The sequence below is a fragment of the Bacillus rossius genome, chromosome 12 (genome assembly GCF_032445375.1).
Source record: "Bacillus rossius redtenbacheri isolate Brsri chromosome 12, Brsri_v3, whole genome shotgun sequence".
Classification (NCBI taxonomy): Eukaryota; Metazoa; Arthropoda; class Insecta; order Phasmatodea; family Bacillidae; genus Bacillus; species Bacillus rossius.
The window spans coordinates 33,535,688-33,552,413 of NC_086339.1; the positions used below are offsets into that span (position 1 = coordinate 33,535,688).

General features: G+C 36.5%; 1 protein-coding gene across 1 annotated transcript in view; it reads left to right on the forward strand.

The window, feature by feature from the left end:
• Positions 1 to 16,109, forward strand: part of LOC134537319 (uncharacterized) — a 53,444-nt gene extending 37,335 nt beyond the window's left edge. The window contains exons 8-9 of the mRNA XM_063377621.1: positions 3,062 to 3,253; positions 15,939 to 16,109. Of these exons, the coding sequence (XP_063233691.1) occupies positions 3,062 to 3,253; positions 15,939 to 16,109 (363 nt within the window). The remainder of the gene's footprint in view (positions 1 to 3,061; positions 3,254 to 15,938) is intronic.
• Positions 16,110 to 16,726: the final 617 nt, after the last annotated feature.

A 16,726-nucleotide genomic window follows, 5' to 3' on the forward strand; every position in this document is an offset into this window, starting at 1 on the left:
ACCAGGGTCTAGGTCATCCAAGATGTTGGCAAGGGTCAGTCAAGCTAATCAAAGATGGCGACGGTGTTGTAATAATACAATATTGCAGCCGGCACCGTCTGGCGAATCCTATCTTCGGAGTCTCACAATCATATTACTTATACTAATGCTTTGTGCACGTAATATGAAGTTAATTAGCGTATATTTAAGTGGGGGCAAAATGTTCCAGAATGAATCCTTCACTTAGTCTATACCTTGAGAGTAAAATATATTTTGAACGGTTCGATTTTATTGCTTCCATGATTTTTTTTTTTTTTGTAATTTCTTACAATTCCTGTTGTAATTAGTTCCAAGTAAAAGGAGCATCGAAGTAGAACGTATTACTTTTTACCTGAACAGCAAAGTATTTCTAATTTCCTCAAACAATGTCTAAGAAATTAGAGAGAGAGAGTAAAAAAATCTATGTTAGGGGAGAAACTCGTTTTGACTTTTAGATTAGCCGTAGCTCTGCTGTCGTTAACTGAAAGGAAAGAAAGTTTGAAAGTTTAAATGGAGCTTTATTAGCTGAAGATGGTGAACTTGTACGTAGCGTATAGTAAACGCGATATAACTAAAATTATTTTTTAGCTATTTTTTTTATCTGGTGTCAGTTTTTTTTTTTTTGCATCGCAACCAGCAATTTCTCTCCGATGCTTACTTAGTTCGTCATAAACTACAAAAAAAAAACACTTGCTTAGTTAAAATTTAACGCTTATTATTGAATCAAAGAAAATACTTATTTTTTTCCTAAGGTGTATTTGAGTCTTTAAAGAGTAATGTGTGGAGATAATATATTTAGCTAAACGTTTACAAATAATAATTTATTAAAAAACTTATAAAATATTCAAAAATATATATTGCGATGAAATAATTCAATCATATTCTTTCAATTTGCATTGTAGGTATAAAATTTTTACAGAGATACCTTATAGAGTACGTCATTAATATTAATTTAACTTTGCGTTACTATGTAACCCGTAAAATGTTCAGGACATAATACAAATCATGACATTTGGTTTCATACGCTCAGGTTTTTGTAACTAAATAACGCGTAATCACAGCTCATCAGATAACTGGCGTTACATTGTCAGTCTATTTTAGTTACGGCTACTGGAATTAGGTTCATGCAGGCGCTTTAGCTTTTCTCAGTCGCTTTGTCGGCCCCATAAAGGTTGACACAAGTTAAAACTGTTTGTGGTGCTAGTACATAAATAAGAAAACCCGTTGGGGTTCTCTATAACTTATTCAATATTACAATGCAGACAAGTGGTGAAAAAAACTGATATTTTTTCTTTTAGCTGGCGTTTCCTATGTAGTTTCGTTAAAACCAATATAAATCATTCCTAACGTACCTGTACCTCGAAAGTGTTGGCCGCTTATTTTGGAGTATCCACCGTAACGCACCGAAAATAAAGATTTGATTTCCTGAACAATATACTTGTTTTTATATAACTAAACAAATATGTGCAGTTGATTCAAACAAATATTTTGAAATAGTAAAGATGTTGTTGACCAAACAAAATGGTTTCGCCAAATGAATTGTATGTATATTTTGTTAGTGTGTAAAATTTTGGTTCACGTAAAGTTTGGTTAGGCCAACAATATATTTTGTTACAGCAAGTAAATATTTTATTTACGATTTCTTTTTTTGACATACGTCAATGTTGGTTACACTGTATGTCAAAAGAAACCTAAAAACGTTAATGTTAAAAAACCACAGAAAAATTAAGCCAAAAATCAGCCAATCTCCAAAAATTAAAAAATAAATAAATAAATAGACAGCTCAGAAATTTCCGCGGAAGGAATTAGTCAAAAAATATTGTTACAGTATAAACGGACACAGTGGAATGACAACGACGAGGCAGTTGCAACAAGAACATTCCATTTTTTGAACATGTCCAAAAAAATCCAAAATCAATCTTCCCCATTGCTAGAATTATTCAAAGAACGTAAGCATTTTTTTTTGGACACGTACAAGCAATTATTCGTTTGTATAAAATAAACTTTTTTTTTCTCTGTGCGGAGATTAAAAAATATATGTCCACATCGCCGATTGTTTCCCGGCTTGTTCGGCGTGACGTGGTGCAGTGGCGACGCTCCAAATTCGCATTCCAGACGACACGGGTTCTGAACCCTTGACCCTCCGAGCAGAGGTCTGTTTCCTTCAGTTCCGCGGGCACCCCCGCAGGCGAACTGAGTGGTTCCTAGCCAACGAGGAGTGGTCGATTCCCGTCTCCGATCTCCCTGGCGCACACAGAGTGACTCAGGTCCTACACGCGAACTTCGGCTGCAGGATCCTCTAGAGAACACTATTGAAGGACACGTCACAACTAGAGATGGGCCAATCAAATCCTTAGTTATCAGAGGATTCTATATTCAAGGAAAAAAGATTTTACGAAAAAATAATATTAGAGGAAATAAGGAAATTAATTTACATCGCTATTTTCACTCCAAATAACGCACTTTCATATGGGTCTACAGTACCTACATAGTGGCTTCCCACGCAGTAACGTACTGCCGTAACTGATATTTATTCAATTTTTTTTCCATAACTTTGGGAGGATGTACTTATATCCCCCGTTTTCCTTCCCTTCCTTAGGTCCTTATGTAGGTCCACCACTGTTTGTCGCGAAACACAATGGTTTTGTGCAGGGGCGCAACAACTAAATTTCCAAAAGAAGGGCATTATACCTTTTTTTAAAGAATCATTGATCCCCCCTATTGAAGCGGGGGAAAATTTGTATTTCAAGGTGGGAAAATGGTGCTATTTAAGCAGTTTTATTATCTAAAAATTGATTACACAGCACTTTCTTTGACCCCGTTTGCCCCCACTTCTAGGTTTCAGGGGGGGGGGGGAAATACCCTTGCCCCTTCCCCCCCTGTTGTTGCGCTCCTGGTTTTGTGGCATTTGTGAGCTGCCTTTGCCGTTTAAAACGATTTTTTCCTGTTTTCGCCGCATCTGTGCGTGTGAACTTGCCGTCGAGTTGTCGCCGTGTGTTGTAGTTGTTTCCCCACGTGTGGCGTGTGTGTTGTTTGCCACGAGGTGCTGGCCACGGTGCTGCTGTGCCTGGCGGCCTGGCTGCGGGAGTCCGCCGGCGACTACCGCAGCTCGGAGTTCGTCAAGGGCGGGCTGTTCCGGGCGCTGGTCGTGGCCGCCTGCGCGCTCGTCATCCTGCTGGCCTTCTACGTCATGTGGCTGGGCTCGCACGTAGACCAGCTCCGCGCGCTCAGACTGGTAGGTGTCGCGCCGCCGGCTCCGCGTCCCCACACACCTACTGTACATCTCATTTCATGCAGTTTTTTTTGACGTGATAACTAGAGACCTGCAAAATTCGCGGTTCCGATGGCCTTTCAGGATAGACTGCACGGAACCCTGTAACACTCGGGCAAATAACGCAAGTTCATTTGGCTGCCGACTTGCGAGTCGTCTCAGCTGGTTTGTCTGTGATTCGATCCTTCTTTGGTTGAGGGTTTATAACTGGTTGAGATTCGTCCAGATGAACAGTAAGCCAATAGCAAAATTATCTAAGAGGTAAGTGTGTTTGAATTCTAGCCTATCACCGAATGAATCCGCGAATTTTGCAGGCAGACAACAAACCTGGACAATGCAGCAAACATGTGAACACAAAGGTGAAGGTAAACAAGTACTGCGGACAACACAACGATGATAGCACTGTTGAACACAGAATATTTCCAATGACAACAGTTGCGACGTTTCGGGAACTGACATATGCTCCCATCATCAGGCACAATCATAGCCTATCTATTTCCATGGCAAACAGTTCAAAACTGCAATGGCGTATGTCCAAAACACTGCATTAAATCAAAATTCCCCATTGCATGAATCATTTAAAGAACGTATCCTACATATAGTTAAGCTCGTCACTCACTGACTCTGTGACGCCAAAGATATGTGTATACCCTTGGAGACGGCCGTATCGTGATGCAAAAAAACGGATGTGATATTTTCATATATCACAAGTTTTAAAAAATTTTCTGTTTTTCAAGAAACCTTTCTTTTTTTCTACCTCTTTGGTCGAATTTTTCCCATTAACGAACTCGGTCGAGATTTTCATTTCTATATTTTATGTAGGTATAAGTTTGAAGTGATTTGTGCAAAATTGCGGCAGTTATCGTGTCCATAAAAAATATAATATATATTAATGTATATTTTTATATAAACTTTTAAGTTTATGATGTTTTTGGGTTCTATGAACCACGAAATTAAAAACTATGTAAAAAAATTTCGAAAGTCATACCATGGTAACGGCTACAATAGATAGTCTTTCTTCGAAATCTACCTAAAAATAGTTTTGAAATGTACAAACCTTTTTCATGCGATGCCCCACTTGACCTGATTAGTTTAATTTGAAATTCCCCCCCCCCTTTTTTTGATACCGATACATATCATTCATTATTTTTGCCCTACTACCTACCAAATTTTATGAAGATCCAATCAACAATTCTCAAGTTACTGTCGGACAAAGTCACATACAAACATGCATACGCCGATACACTTATTCACTTCGTTTGTTCAATTAAAAAAAAAAACATTTGGAAATTAATATTTTTTAGTTGAAGTCGTAAAGTTGATGTAAATATGAAAAATTATAAATAATGGTAACTGAAATAATTAGAGCTTCGGATAATTTTTCTGTGATGTCACCAAGACCGGTTTAAAGCATTTATTTCCTTCAACTGCAAAATAATAAAAGTCATTGTATGGAATATGAACTAATTTTCTCTATGATCCCTTAAGTAGTGTGAAAAAAAAACCAACAAATCAATCAATCATTATGATTTTCTTTCATATAAGCAAATTGAACTAAATATGATGATCTAGGATTTTAAAAGATTTTTCTGATTAATTTTATGATAGGGAGTAATATTCTCAATACATAAATAGTTAAACCGAAGGACTTGATGAAACAATTATTAACCTAGTTAGCGCGACCCACTTCGGGAAAAGTCGTAGTCCGGCAATTTCTTGGGTATGCTGTTGAAACTTCTGCCATATTTTATGAAGTACTTCACGGAAATATTTCGTTAACGAGCGGAAATGCGCTCTGCAAATGCGAGCTGCCGGATAGCTCTCGGAAGTTACGAAGTAAGAACTCCTCCATTAGCCTACGCCAAGTGTCTTGGGATCTCGGTTATGAAAGTTACAGATATGACACGAAATTTTCTTCGTTGCTGCAGCTTGAAAATTTTGTCTGCCAAATTATTTATGAGATTATTTTGATTATCCTTGTGCTCAGTAAGGATTAATTTAAGTAAAAAATAAATGTGTGTTATGAAGAATGTGCTTTGGCATTTTCATATTACCATTTATTCGTTCAGTATGTTGGTGGACTTAAATAAAATTTAATTCCGGTTAAATTTACTTAAGGTAATAGCATTTAATGTATTTTGTAAGTTGTCAAAACATTGATATTACATTAAGATGTATTATCGGTTCGCAGAAAATTATAAGTGACATTTTCTCAAGGATAAGACTACATTCGTAATTAACTGAGTACTTTCCCGAAAGGCAACTATATTTGGGACCTGTTTTCAACACACACAAAAATAAGACGGGTGACTGACAGCCAAACAGCTCATAAAAATAACTGCTTGTTAGGTACATACTTATCACAAAGTAAAGTAGCTACTTATAGGTTATATATCGGCTTGACGAGTTGGCACTGTGACTTAGTGACATTTAGTGGCAGATAATACAATAACCGATTGTTTGAACGCAATTATTTGTCTAAATGAACACTTATTGTTTGAGTTATTTCAATAAGCTCTCTCATTAAAACGTGTAATTTTGTAAGCAGTAAATAACGTGCTAAGAAAAATATATATAATTATCATTTTTAAAATTTTATATTTAAATCGTAAAATCAAGTATCAAAATAAGGAAAGAAAAATATTCATGTTACGAATTTTAGTTTTTATTTAAATGTCATGTTGGTACATAATTTCTCAACATAAATAATTTTCAGGGCAGCATTCTCTATAGAAAATTCACGCAACTAAAAGATATAGTTACTCTTTTTTTTAATTTTCTTAATTTTTTTTCATTTTCAAATATCATATTAATTAGAGAACTCTTTTTTTTTGCGTTTGTATTTGATTGTGCTACATTAATTATGCATAATAAAGTAATGATTCAGGAACTACCAATCATATCTATGTCTCTGTAGCTACGTGGAGAATAAATTCTTACCAACATGCTAGAAATGTAAATGTTGATTTTGAATAAGTCTTAGTCCTTTTCAACTCTTACATTATTTCTAAAAACACTCAAAACGCCTAATTTACACAAGCTGATAAACATCATACCGTTGCGTATTATTGTGTATAGATTTTTTAGAAATTTCAAATGTTGTAGTGCTTTATGAAAGTATATTATAAAAATATATTCAACGAAAAAAGAAAATAAAAACACAAAATTTTGTTTATTTATTTTTTGTGCTACAAATGTTTATTTTTACAATACAAATTGCAATTGCTCTATAGTTATAAATTGTAACAATCATAATTTTAATTTGATGAACATTCATCCTGTTGGTTTTTAAGTAATGTTTGCCTCTTTAATCACACAGAAACATTAACGAAAGTGTAACTGGACTTTAACATTCGTAGAACTTGTTTTATTTTCGTCTAGAGAAAAAAATAACAACGGGATTTTTCGTTACTGTTTAATTAAAGAGTTGAAATATTATAATGTGTCACGCATAATTACAAATGTGTCTGTGTTTTACGTTTCCGTGGTCGTTATGAGAAAACAAATGCGTGTCGCGAGAGACAGTGCTCCCAACAGCGCTGCTTGCGTGAGAGTTTCCCTTTGAACTGTATCATTTTATAAATGCGAGTTACTACAGTAGTATACTCTGCACTCGTTATGAAACCAAAAAATAAATTACCAAGCAAAGAACAACATTGAAACGTGACAACTTTTTTTCCCCTCTCTGGGTTTTTATTCAGATTCGGTCTCTGGATATTTACTGTGAGGTAAAAACTAAATGAATAAGAGTTCGCTATAGAATGAATGTCAAACAGCAAAAGCATTCACAATTATTAAGCTCGTTATATTTAATCAAATAAAAATACATGTTACATTTCAGGTCTATTCACATCCAATGCCAGTAATTTCCATTTTTTTTTCTTCATTACTTTAATTTAAGAGATGTTCGTATAAATTGGTCGTCATAGCTTTCTTGAATTTTATGTTCTATCACATCCATATTTTTAAGTGCTATCCAAAAGGTAGTGGTAAAAAGTGACGCAAGCCTTCATAATTTTATTTTACAGCTCGCAATATCAAGCGATTAAATGTTACGACGAAATAGCAAGTTTATAAAAGCTATCAAGATAAATTCAGGCAAATATATCTTGAATTAAAGAAACTTCAAGGGCATTTAGAAATAAATTCGTCAGCTTAGAAAAAATCACACAATACAGTGGATAGAGCAACCTCGTTCCCTTTGTGCTAGTAATGTTCAAGTCTAGTGTATAGTGTCCAAAATAGTAACAACGTCTCGCCTTGATGGTCCCGTCCATTTTCAGTCAGGGCGTGTTGGGCGGGGACCACGAGAGAGAACTGTTTCATAAACTGCTTGTCCAGAATTGTACGTGCTCGATTTCCATCAGGACTTATTTCACACATAAAAAATAAAATTACAATAAAATATTCAGACATCAATTGGAAACATTAGTAGCCGCGATTTTATAGGTCATCGTTGTTTGCCTGCAACTCCTGTGTCGTAGGTTTGACTCTTGCTTACGTCTCGGGATTTAATTTGATACTTGTTGGTTTGTAAGCCGTTTTCCGCTTAGATCTTTGGCAGTCCAAACGAAAACCAAATCACGAAAAAATATGGAGGTGCAAGCTTAGTTCCAGCAAAGTTGCATTCAAGAAAATAATTGGATAAGAACTACTGGTTCCTGATCTTACAATGGAAGAATCACATATCGCGCCACCAGAACAAGGATATCGTAACAAAGTAATAATGTATACTTCATCAAAATTAACATGATTATGTATAACAGTTTTATCTTTATATTTAACTAGCTGCCCGACCCGGCTTCGCACGGCTATACTAATTGAAAAAAATTAAGCCATATCTCCCATTTACAGTAATGGTATAAATAAAAATAATTCAGTGAAAATTTATTACAATGCTGTATAATGTACCGGAGAGAAAATGAATAGCACCGATGGTTTCCCGACTCGTGCACGCAACGTACAACTGATGTACCCGTACTTCGCTACGGCAGTCTACAGGCAGATCACTCTTGCGCCGCTCATTATACATGCCCCTCCTTACTGCCACGCGATGCCCGTTGCCATGGAGACGCAGAAGGCATGAACAATGAAAAATCCTGTTCTCATGCAGACAAAGTACCCACTGTTGCCTGGTTTTAACCACCCATGGGATCTTATTTTCGGAAAATGTCATCCTGCGTAACATAAGGATTATTACTGTGAATTTTAAAGTATGTAAAATATATATACTTGAAAAAAAGGGCAATAAAAAACAAATTAAACACAGAGAGAGGAAAAAAACAATAGTTTAGGTTTGCGATTTAAAGTGATAAAAAGTATTTAAATACTAATTGAACTCTTATGAAAGTACTGATTGCTTCGTTGTTAATATCACACGGGTGTTTTTTACTTGTATGGGAAAATTAAGAATGTGCGTGGCAACAATGTTAATAGGCAATAGGAAATAAACTTCTAGCGCCTGCGGCATTGTCAACACACGCTTCGTACGTGTACTGCATGTTGTATCTAACCCCCTCCAACGCATTTGATTCTAAATTGGACTTTTAGTAAGGATCCCTATTGTTATTGATAATATAATATAGCCTATAACCTTCCTCGATAAATGTACTATCCAACACTGAAAGAATTTTTCAAATCGGACCAGTGGTTCCTGAGATTAGCGCGTTCAAACAAACAAACAAACAAACTCTTCAGCTTTATAATATTAGTATAGATTAGAAAAATAAACTGTTTGATATCCCAAAAAATTCTTCGTCTTAAGTTATCAGGACACCACATGATTGACAGGTAAGCTTCAAAACTTTAAACCCGTATGAAGTGAAATCAGTAGTATTTTAGTTGAGATAGTCTTGTTTTGGGGATGCGATAGCAAAACTTTAAAAAAAAATAGTATAAAATGGTTATTCTAGAGTGACAAGTGGCTTCTAGGAAGGTCGTTTTTATTGTCTAAAGGACCTAACTAAAGCCATGTCCGAATTCACTTGATTTATAATAATGATATCGTACTTGTCCCCGGAAGGAACATCACAAGGGTTGTCCAAACTGGAAGTAGGCAGGTATGCAGGTATACAGAATCCTCACCGCATTGAAAAGCTATTTGTAGGTTATATTTTAATGAACATTTAAGTAATTTAAAGTTTACTAAAAATATTTCCACTTATAAATTTACTGCTGCTAATAATTTTAATTCAAATAAATATTTATACATGTTTATAATGAAGATTTACAAAAAAATGTACACATAATTGATCGAAACTTTAGACAAAAAGGGAGGAACATAAATCAGGTGACTGTAAATTCGCGTTCCTTTTTAATAATTAATTCCAGCTTAATATATTTTTTCTGGAGGTAAATGTATTTATTGGCAAACATTGATGTCAACAACCTTTTTGTAGGAGCCAAAAATTTTACACCCTTAAAAAACACTTGAAAAAATTTATAAATACAATTTATATCACTAATATTCACAATAAATGAATGTTTTTTTAATGATATGTTTACAACATTGGTCACTAAAGTATGAGATTTAAAATCACATAGCCTATACAATATTTATTTGTTTCTAACTATTTTTTTGTATGTAGCCTTCTTTTTTTTCATCCTGTGGAAATTTCGTTGCATGGTGCGCGCGCATCGTAAAAATTCACTCACATCATTTTTTTTCATAACGCGCCTAAAGAAGTATATCTTCAAAAAAAATTCGGACACAGACTTAGAGTGGATTTGTTCAAGAATAAAGTTGGGCATTTCACTCAGAAAACCGAGAAAATTCCTCGCCGAAGAAATGAGCAGGAAATATTTTTTTCCAGAGACTGCGAGTCGAACCGTTAAGGAACTCTGAAACAAAATGTCGTGAGGAGAATCATCGCTTTTCTGTTTTCGAAGGTAACCCTTGTGGCGACCACAAAATAAAAACACGTTGAGCTTCGTGGAGTTGCGCGGAAGCAAATAGGAACCGCGCGATCCGGAACTCTTCGCTTCCCGAGGGCCCAGCTGTCATTGCGAAACAAGTGCAAGATAAAGGATAAAAAAGAAATATAACTTCCCGTCGGTTATGATCGCTGGGGAAATACCAAACGTTCTGAAGTGGCGCAAGTTCATCTGCGCCGCCACCAAAGATCCGAGCGAGGCATACATATCTATGCCTGTCCGAAATCGATTCAAGTTCTGGATCATTGGTGGCCAAACCGTTGCCCGCGGACAAGTTTCGACCAACCAACGGCTTGGAAATGCCACGCCACACAAACAGGAATTCACAGCTCGACTACTGATTTAAAAAAAAAATTAAACAATGAAATTACGCTTTGTTGCAAACTAAAATTGATTTAGAAATTATGCTCAGCCTAGCTATAATGACTGCTGCGAATAACATAGAATAAAGAGAATAAATAAAAGTTTAAAAAAACTAAAAAACATGCTTTTATAGAAAATCCAGCTAAAAAATATAAAATAAATTTTAATAAATTTGAATTAAAAATAGTGTAAACTAAAAAAAATGTACGTTATTTAAAAAAATCGTGGGGTGAATGGTGTCAATAGTTATAATTATTTTATTGACAGATATGAGTAGAAGGATTATCATTTTGATAATATCTTAAAACGCACCCCACGCTTTTTTTAAATAACATACTTTTTTTTAGTTTGCACTATTTTTAATTCAAATTTATTAAAATTTATTTTATATTTTTTAGCTGGATTTTCTATAAAAGCGTGTTTTTTTTTGTTTTTTTAACTATTATTTTTAGTTTGGTTTATTTATAAAAGCTTGTTTTTTTTAATTTTTTTAAAACTATTTGTTCTAATCTACTATTAATTCCGTGATAACTATAAGTAACTGTAATTATTTTCCAAATTATTAATGTGTACAGCTGTATTGATAGTGAAGCGTTCCACATTTACGTAACAGAAATTTTGGGAAGGATAAGGATTGAGAAAGGATGAGGAAAGGACCTTCTCAATGAGAGTGTATAGAATATGTGAGAAATATTCGGATAGCCAGGACTGGGATTCGAACCCAGAGCCTTCCAATGACATGTCGGCTGCTCTACCATCGAGCGCTCGATGTACGATAAATATGGAACAAAGCGCCCCACGCTTTTTTCGCAATAATACTAGTATTTTTCATTCATTATTGTTTTAAGCTTATTTTAAAAATTATTTCTCACTTTTTAGTTTGATGTGCTTTAAAAGCGTGTTTATTAGTTGCCGCACCTTAATCCGCTCGGCCAACAAACCAACTGTCGAGGATATATTGCAATAATACTAATACCCCGAGTGCTCGAGCTGGAAAGTCGGTAGACGGTGCGCATGCGCCGACTGCACGGTTGTCTCACTTGCTCTCACACAGAGGCTGGGTGAGTAAATTATTTAATCCTGTCGATCCTAATCAGGATAATGAGATAAACTTATTAAATTAGTGTTTTGTCACCGGTCCTCGATAAGTGTACGAAGTTTAGATTAAATCTGTCCTTTTAAAGTGGGTCACAATCGAGTGCAAAGGAGTCGGTTACAAACATATAAACGAACATACAGGTGAAGCTAATATAAAGAGTGTAAAAAAGCGTGTAAGAACTCCCGCGCCTTCGTCTACGAGGCAAAGTTTGGCAAGCTGTTGTTTCAATCACCGCCAAATTGGAAAAAAATCTAAAATCAATATATGTAGACATTTTACACACGTTAAAGTGTGTTATTTTTTAAAAGTGTTTTGTACAATTCTGATAGATTCTCAAGCTTAGTTAAAATAATCATAACCCACTCTCACTTTTCATTTAATTAAATGTCACAATATTTAGTAGGCTTTGTTGCCAAAGACAAACTGAAAGAAAAGAGTTCGCACATGAGCGAAATGGTTTTCTTTACAATGTGCGAACTCTTTTCTTTCAGTTTGTCTTTGGCGCGATATAAACAAAGCCTAATAAATATTGTGAAATTATATAAATTGTCAAAAATCTTATTTTGCAAATTGAATAATGAAATAATCTAATCTAATTAGTGTATTGACTTTATACTTTACCAACCGTAGTTATAATATCACTCCAGTCCTTTCATGATTTTATATCTCTTAATTATTTGAAGCAAAGTTAAAGTAGGTTTTTTACCACGCCATGTAAGTATAACTTCTAACGCGCGTACATAATTACACACACCCATAATTTTTTTTTACTGGCTGCCCACGATATGTAAATGTGAGTCATCCCTGTCCTAAAACATCAATCGGGAAGCCACAACACTATTCCGCTAATGATATGTAATGTGTCATTACGAAATACTGGCAAATAGTAAATGAAAAGTGTTTTGTTTCGACAAGTAGAAATGAAACTTGAGCCCCTTACAGCACGTTTCGTTTGAATTCATCGACGTTGGTGAAGCTCGCAGTTTCTGTCAATAGGGCGTCACGTGGTTTTAATTATAATTTCGAGCTGGTTTTGTAAAATGATAGTTTAAATAGTAACCTGATAGTGATTGTTATGAAGTAAAGTTGAGCGAAACTTTAGATGTTTTTTTTTGTGAAAATGATAGTAAATGAAAGTTTTACTTTTAATGATGTTCATTTGATATTATTTTAGTGACATTATCTGTTATATGTGTTTATACATTCTTTTTAATTAAACCTTTTGGGAAAGAACATTCATTTTACCCGTTAATACAAACGTTAGTTTAAAATTTCACTACATGCACTGTGTAATTTTATGTATTGCTTGAAAATTATTTTTCCGCCCAGCAAGCACTTCCTGAATGATGTTAGTTTGCCCTTTTTTTTCTCGAACGATTGTAGTAAAAATATTTATTCTGCTAACTTGAAATGTAGGGGCCAATGTATTTGAGTCAGTTGCCAGGAAACATTCCTCAATGCAGGTTGGCCCGTCCACGTTCCACCAAATACCTGTGTATTTCGACCACGCCTATTCCAGTTGGACCATAACCTAACTATGGATAAAGACCGCATTAGAGATGAACGGTAGAACATTAGTTGACCTGATATTGAGCGGCTGCTTTGCCAATATAACTGTCGGAAACTTGCGTGATGGAGGACGACGCCGGTGCGTTGTTGAGGTTATGTCCTACTTTTTATTTAAACATTCGTTTCAGCACAATCAGTGCTTGAAATTTTGTGATCAGTCATTAATCTGTTTACTGCATCAAAACACGACAAATAGAATTACATACTAATTTTAATAAAGATATGTCTGGTTTGTATTAACGGGTAACAGTAAGGTTATTTCCTAAACGGTTTAATTAGTTACAAACAAAGGCCCTGCATGTCAATGTTTACATAAGCTCGATTTCGACAGTTCTTTGAGCGAATCAAAAGACAATGTTAGAGTGTTGAGCAGAAAAGAATCGGTGTATATCATCATTTGTCATCGGGTTTTTTTTTCGCGCCGTGTCCTTTCAGTATTTTGTCGACAGGGAACGTTGAGGACTTCGCCGAAGCCCGACGGGCTTGTCTTGTTCTTCCTTTTTGTTGTTCCTGTTCACTGTTGTCTTCCTGTTCGCCTGCATGCACGCTGCGTTTTCGCTGCAAACCGTTTGTTTCTGTTCACGTCGACTAACAGCGAGCTGATGCTAGGCATGGCAGCTAGCTGTAACTTATTCGGGTTATTCCTATTCCCAAGTGCCTTTATTGGCTGTCTGTATGGATTATATTTAATCCTGATAGACCTTTAATAATATATAATCATAAATTAATGCGTAACATCGTAGATGTTTAGGTAGAAAGGTAGTAAACACTCTAGTTTGGGAATAATAAAAACATTGGTAAATCAACACCAAACACTCTTTTTTTTCTTCCTTCTAAGTGCATTTATACCCCACTTACGACTAAAACAAGAACACAGAAGTCTGAATACTGGTGTAGTCATTATTTTACGAAGATCCAGCTATCTGGTAGTGATATAAATAGTTGTTCGATTCAAATTCCGTTAAATTATATTAAAATTAAAACAGTGTTTATGTCATTAATCACAGGCAGCGCTCACGGATAGCAAGCTGTTTCTTAAAAAGAACAAAAAAATTTATGTACTTTAACAAAAGATTCCTTTTAAAACCGTTTGCTAAGAAATAGTTTTTAATACTACCAGAAAGATAGTCTATTGTAACTCTTTACAACATATAGTTATGATCATTTTTTTTAATGTATGTAATACGTTTTTCCAGAAAGTGCTGAATATTTTTTTTACTAATATTGGCTTATAATTTTATATTTTATTTTGATGTTTCATTCAAACATGATTGTTTTAAATAATGGAAAAGTATATTGTACTTAATTTTATTTTATCGTGCTTATTAATGTGCGCATTTAATAATTGATAGCTAATCGTGGAACGGTTTACAGTACAAATCATAAATTACTGGGTAAGAAAACTGAAACCAGTGTAACTGCGAATACTAGTTTGTGGTAAATGTACAAAATTACAAATATGTGTAATTTTGAAATAATATTTGTTCCATTTACAAAAATAAAATTTACCAGTGTAGGCAGGGTTGCAAATCTGTAGGATTCGCAATGAGAGCCCTCGGAAATTCGCAGAGTTTAAGGGGGGGGGGGGGGGGGGAGTTTTCCGCTTGGGTTTCAACCGACACAAGTAAGTCATGTCTGGATAGGGAGTTTGTATGTAGTAAACTGCCCATGTGTTGGACGCAACAAGCAGAATACTTAAAAATATAGTGAAATTATTCCATGAGACATGTTTTTTTGACGTTTACGTTCATCAAACCCGTTCCACAGATTGTTCCGACCTTACGGCCGGCATTCTCACGTTCCCCTCCCACGTGTGCGCTCTAATAGGGTAAAGTGGCAGTAACATTCCAGTTCGCTTCTCATAAACATTCCAGAGCTTTTTTTAAAAACCGAACTGTTAGGGATCACTCCCTGTTGTTTGATCTGGAAGGTGTTAGAGCTTCGGCAATGACCAGCGGCTGGGGCCACCAACCCAGCATGTCACCGCCTCAGCCCCGTACCTCACTCAGCTGAACAGACAGTTGGCTGTGTCCTGAGCCCTGAGACTTCGTCAGCACTGCTGGCGCCTTGCCCGATCTCCCACCCGTTCCGATAGTCTAGGTTTTTTTCGGGTCGTTAGCACAACGCCGAAATACCATAACGCCGAATGTCAAAATTGACCGCAACGCCGACAGCTAGAAAACTGCTGTGTACCACAACGCCGAATTACCACAACGCCGAAATACCGTAACGCCGAATGTCAAAATTGACCACAACGCCGACAGCTAGAAAACTGCCGTGTACCACAACGCCCGAAATAACAACTGAATGAATTTTGTGCGTGTTTCTTAAATGTAACTTAACGCCGAAATACCACAATCAAACCTAACCTTACCTAACCTAACCTAACCTAGCGTAATATAACCTAACCTAACTTCACCTAGCCTATCCTAGCCTAACCTAACCTAGTCTAACCTAACCTAACCTTTGTGGCAGTCCTGCAATGACAATTTTTCGGCGTTAGTGTAGTTCGGCGTTGTGGTAATACGGCGTTGTGGTACACAGCAGTTTTCTAGCTGTCGGCGTTGTGGTCAATTTTGACATTCCGGCGTTGTGGTGCGTCCCCTTTTTTCCCAAGCGAAGCGAGGGGGTTTGTTTCCCGACGGAGGATGAGGAGGAGGAGTGAGTGTGGGCTCCTGCCGGCAGGTGGTGGTCGCGTCCGTGGTCGGCCTGGTGTTCTTCACGGCGCTGGGCGTCGCGACGCTACTGCTGGGCCCGGAGTCGCCCGTGTACGCCGTGTTCCTGTTCCTGCTGGCCGCGGTCTTCCTGGCCGCGTGTCTGCACTCGGCGTGCGCGCGCCGCCTGGCCGCGCGGTAGCCTGTACTTCGTTCACGCCCTGAAATAAAACTACCTACTACCTGTCCAAGCAAAAACAAACAAGTCTTTCAGTAGAGACCGTGGAAAAATTCGCGAATTCATTTCGCGATAGACTAAAACACAAATAGTTGTACCTCAGTGCTGCCTCTTGATATTGGCTCGCAACTCAACCTGGACGACTCTGGGCCGATGAGAAACACCCGACCAAAGCTTTATAAGAATCACACAGGCTGCTACGTTTGGGACGTCTCACAAGACAGCAGCCAAATGAGCGGGTGGCGTTTGACCGAGTGTACGTAGAACTGTGGAGTTCATCCTGCAGGTCATTGAACCCGCGAATTTTTTTCCGGTCCCTAATATCTTTCAGTGATCGGACGGTGATGTGAGAACATCTGAACCTCGCTGACGAGCGAATTCACGTGTTCTCGTGTTGCAAAATACCAAGCTCGGACACGAAAGTTAACGTACAATATATAGGCTATACGCAAATTGGGTTTTCAACTATACCTCTTCACTCTAATCACACGTACCATTTTACTATCATGAATAGTAACTTCAAACTATAAAATAAAACGGATCCGATAAAAGCGAACAAAAAAAAACTTAAAAGAATTTTA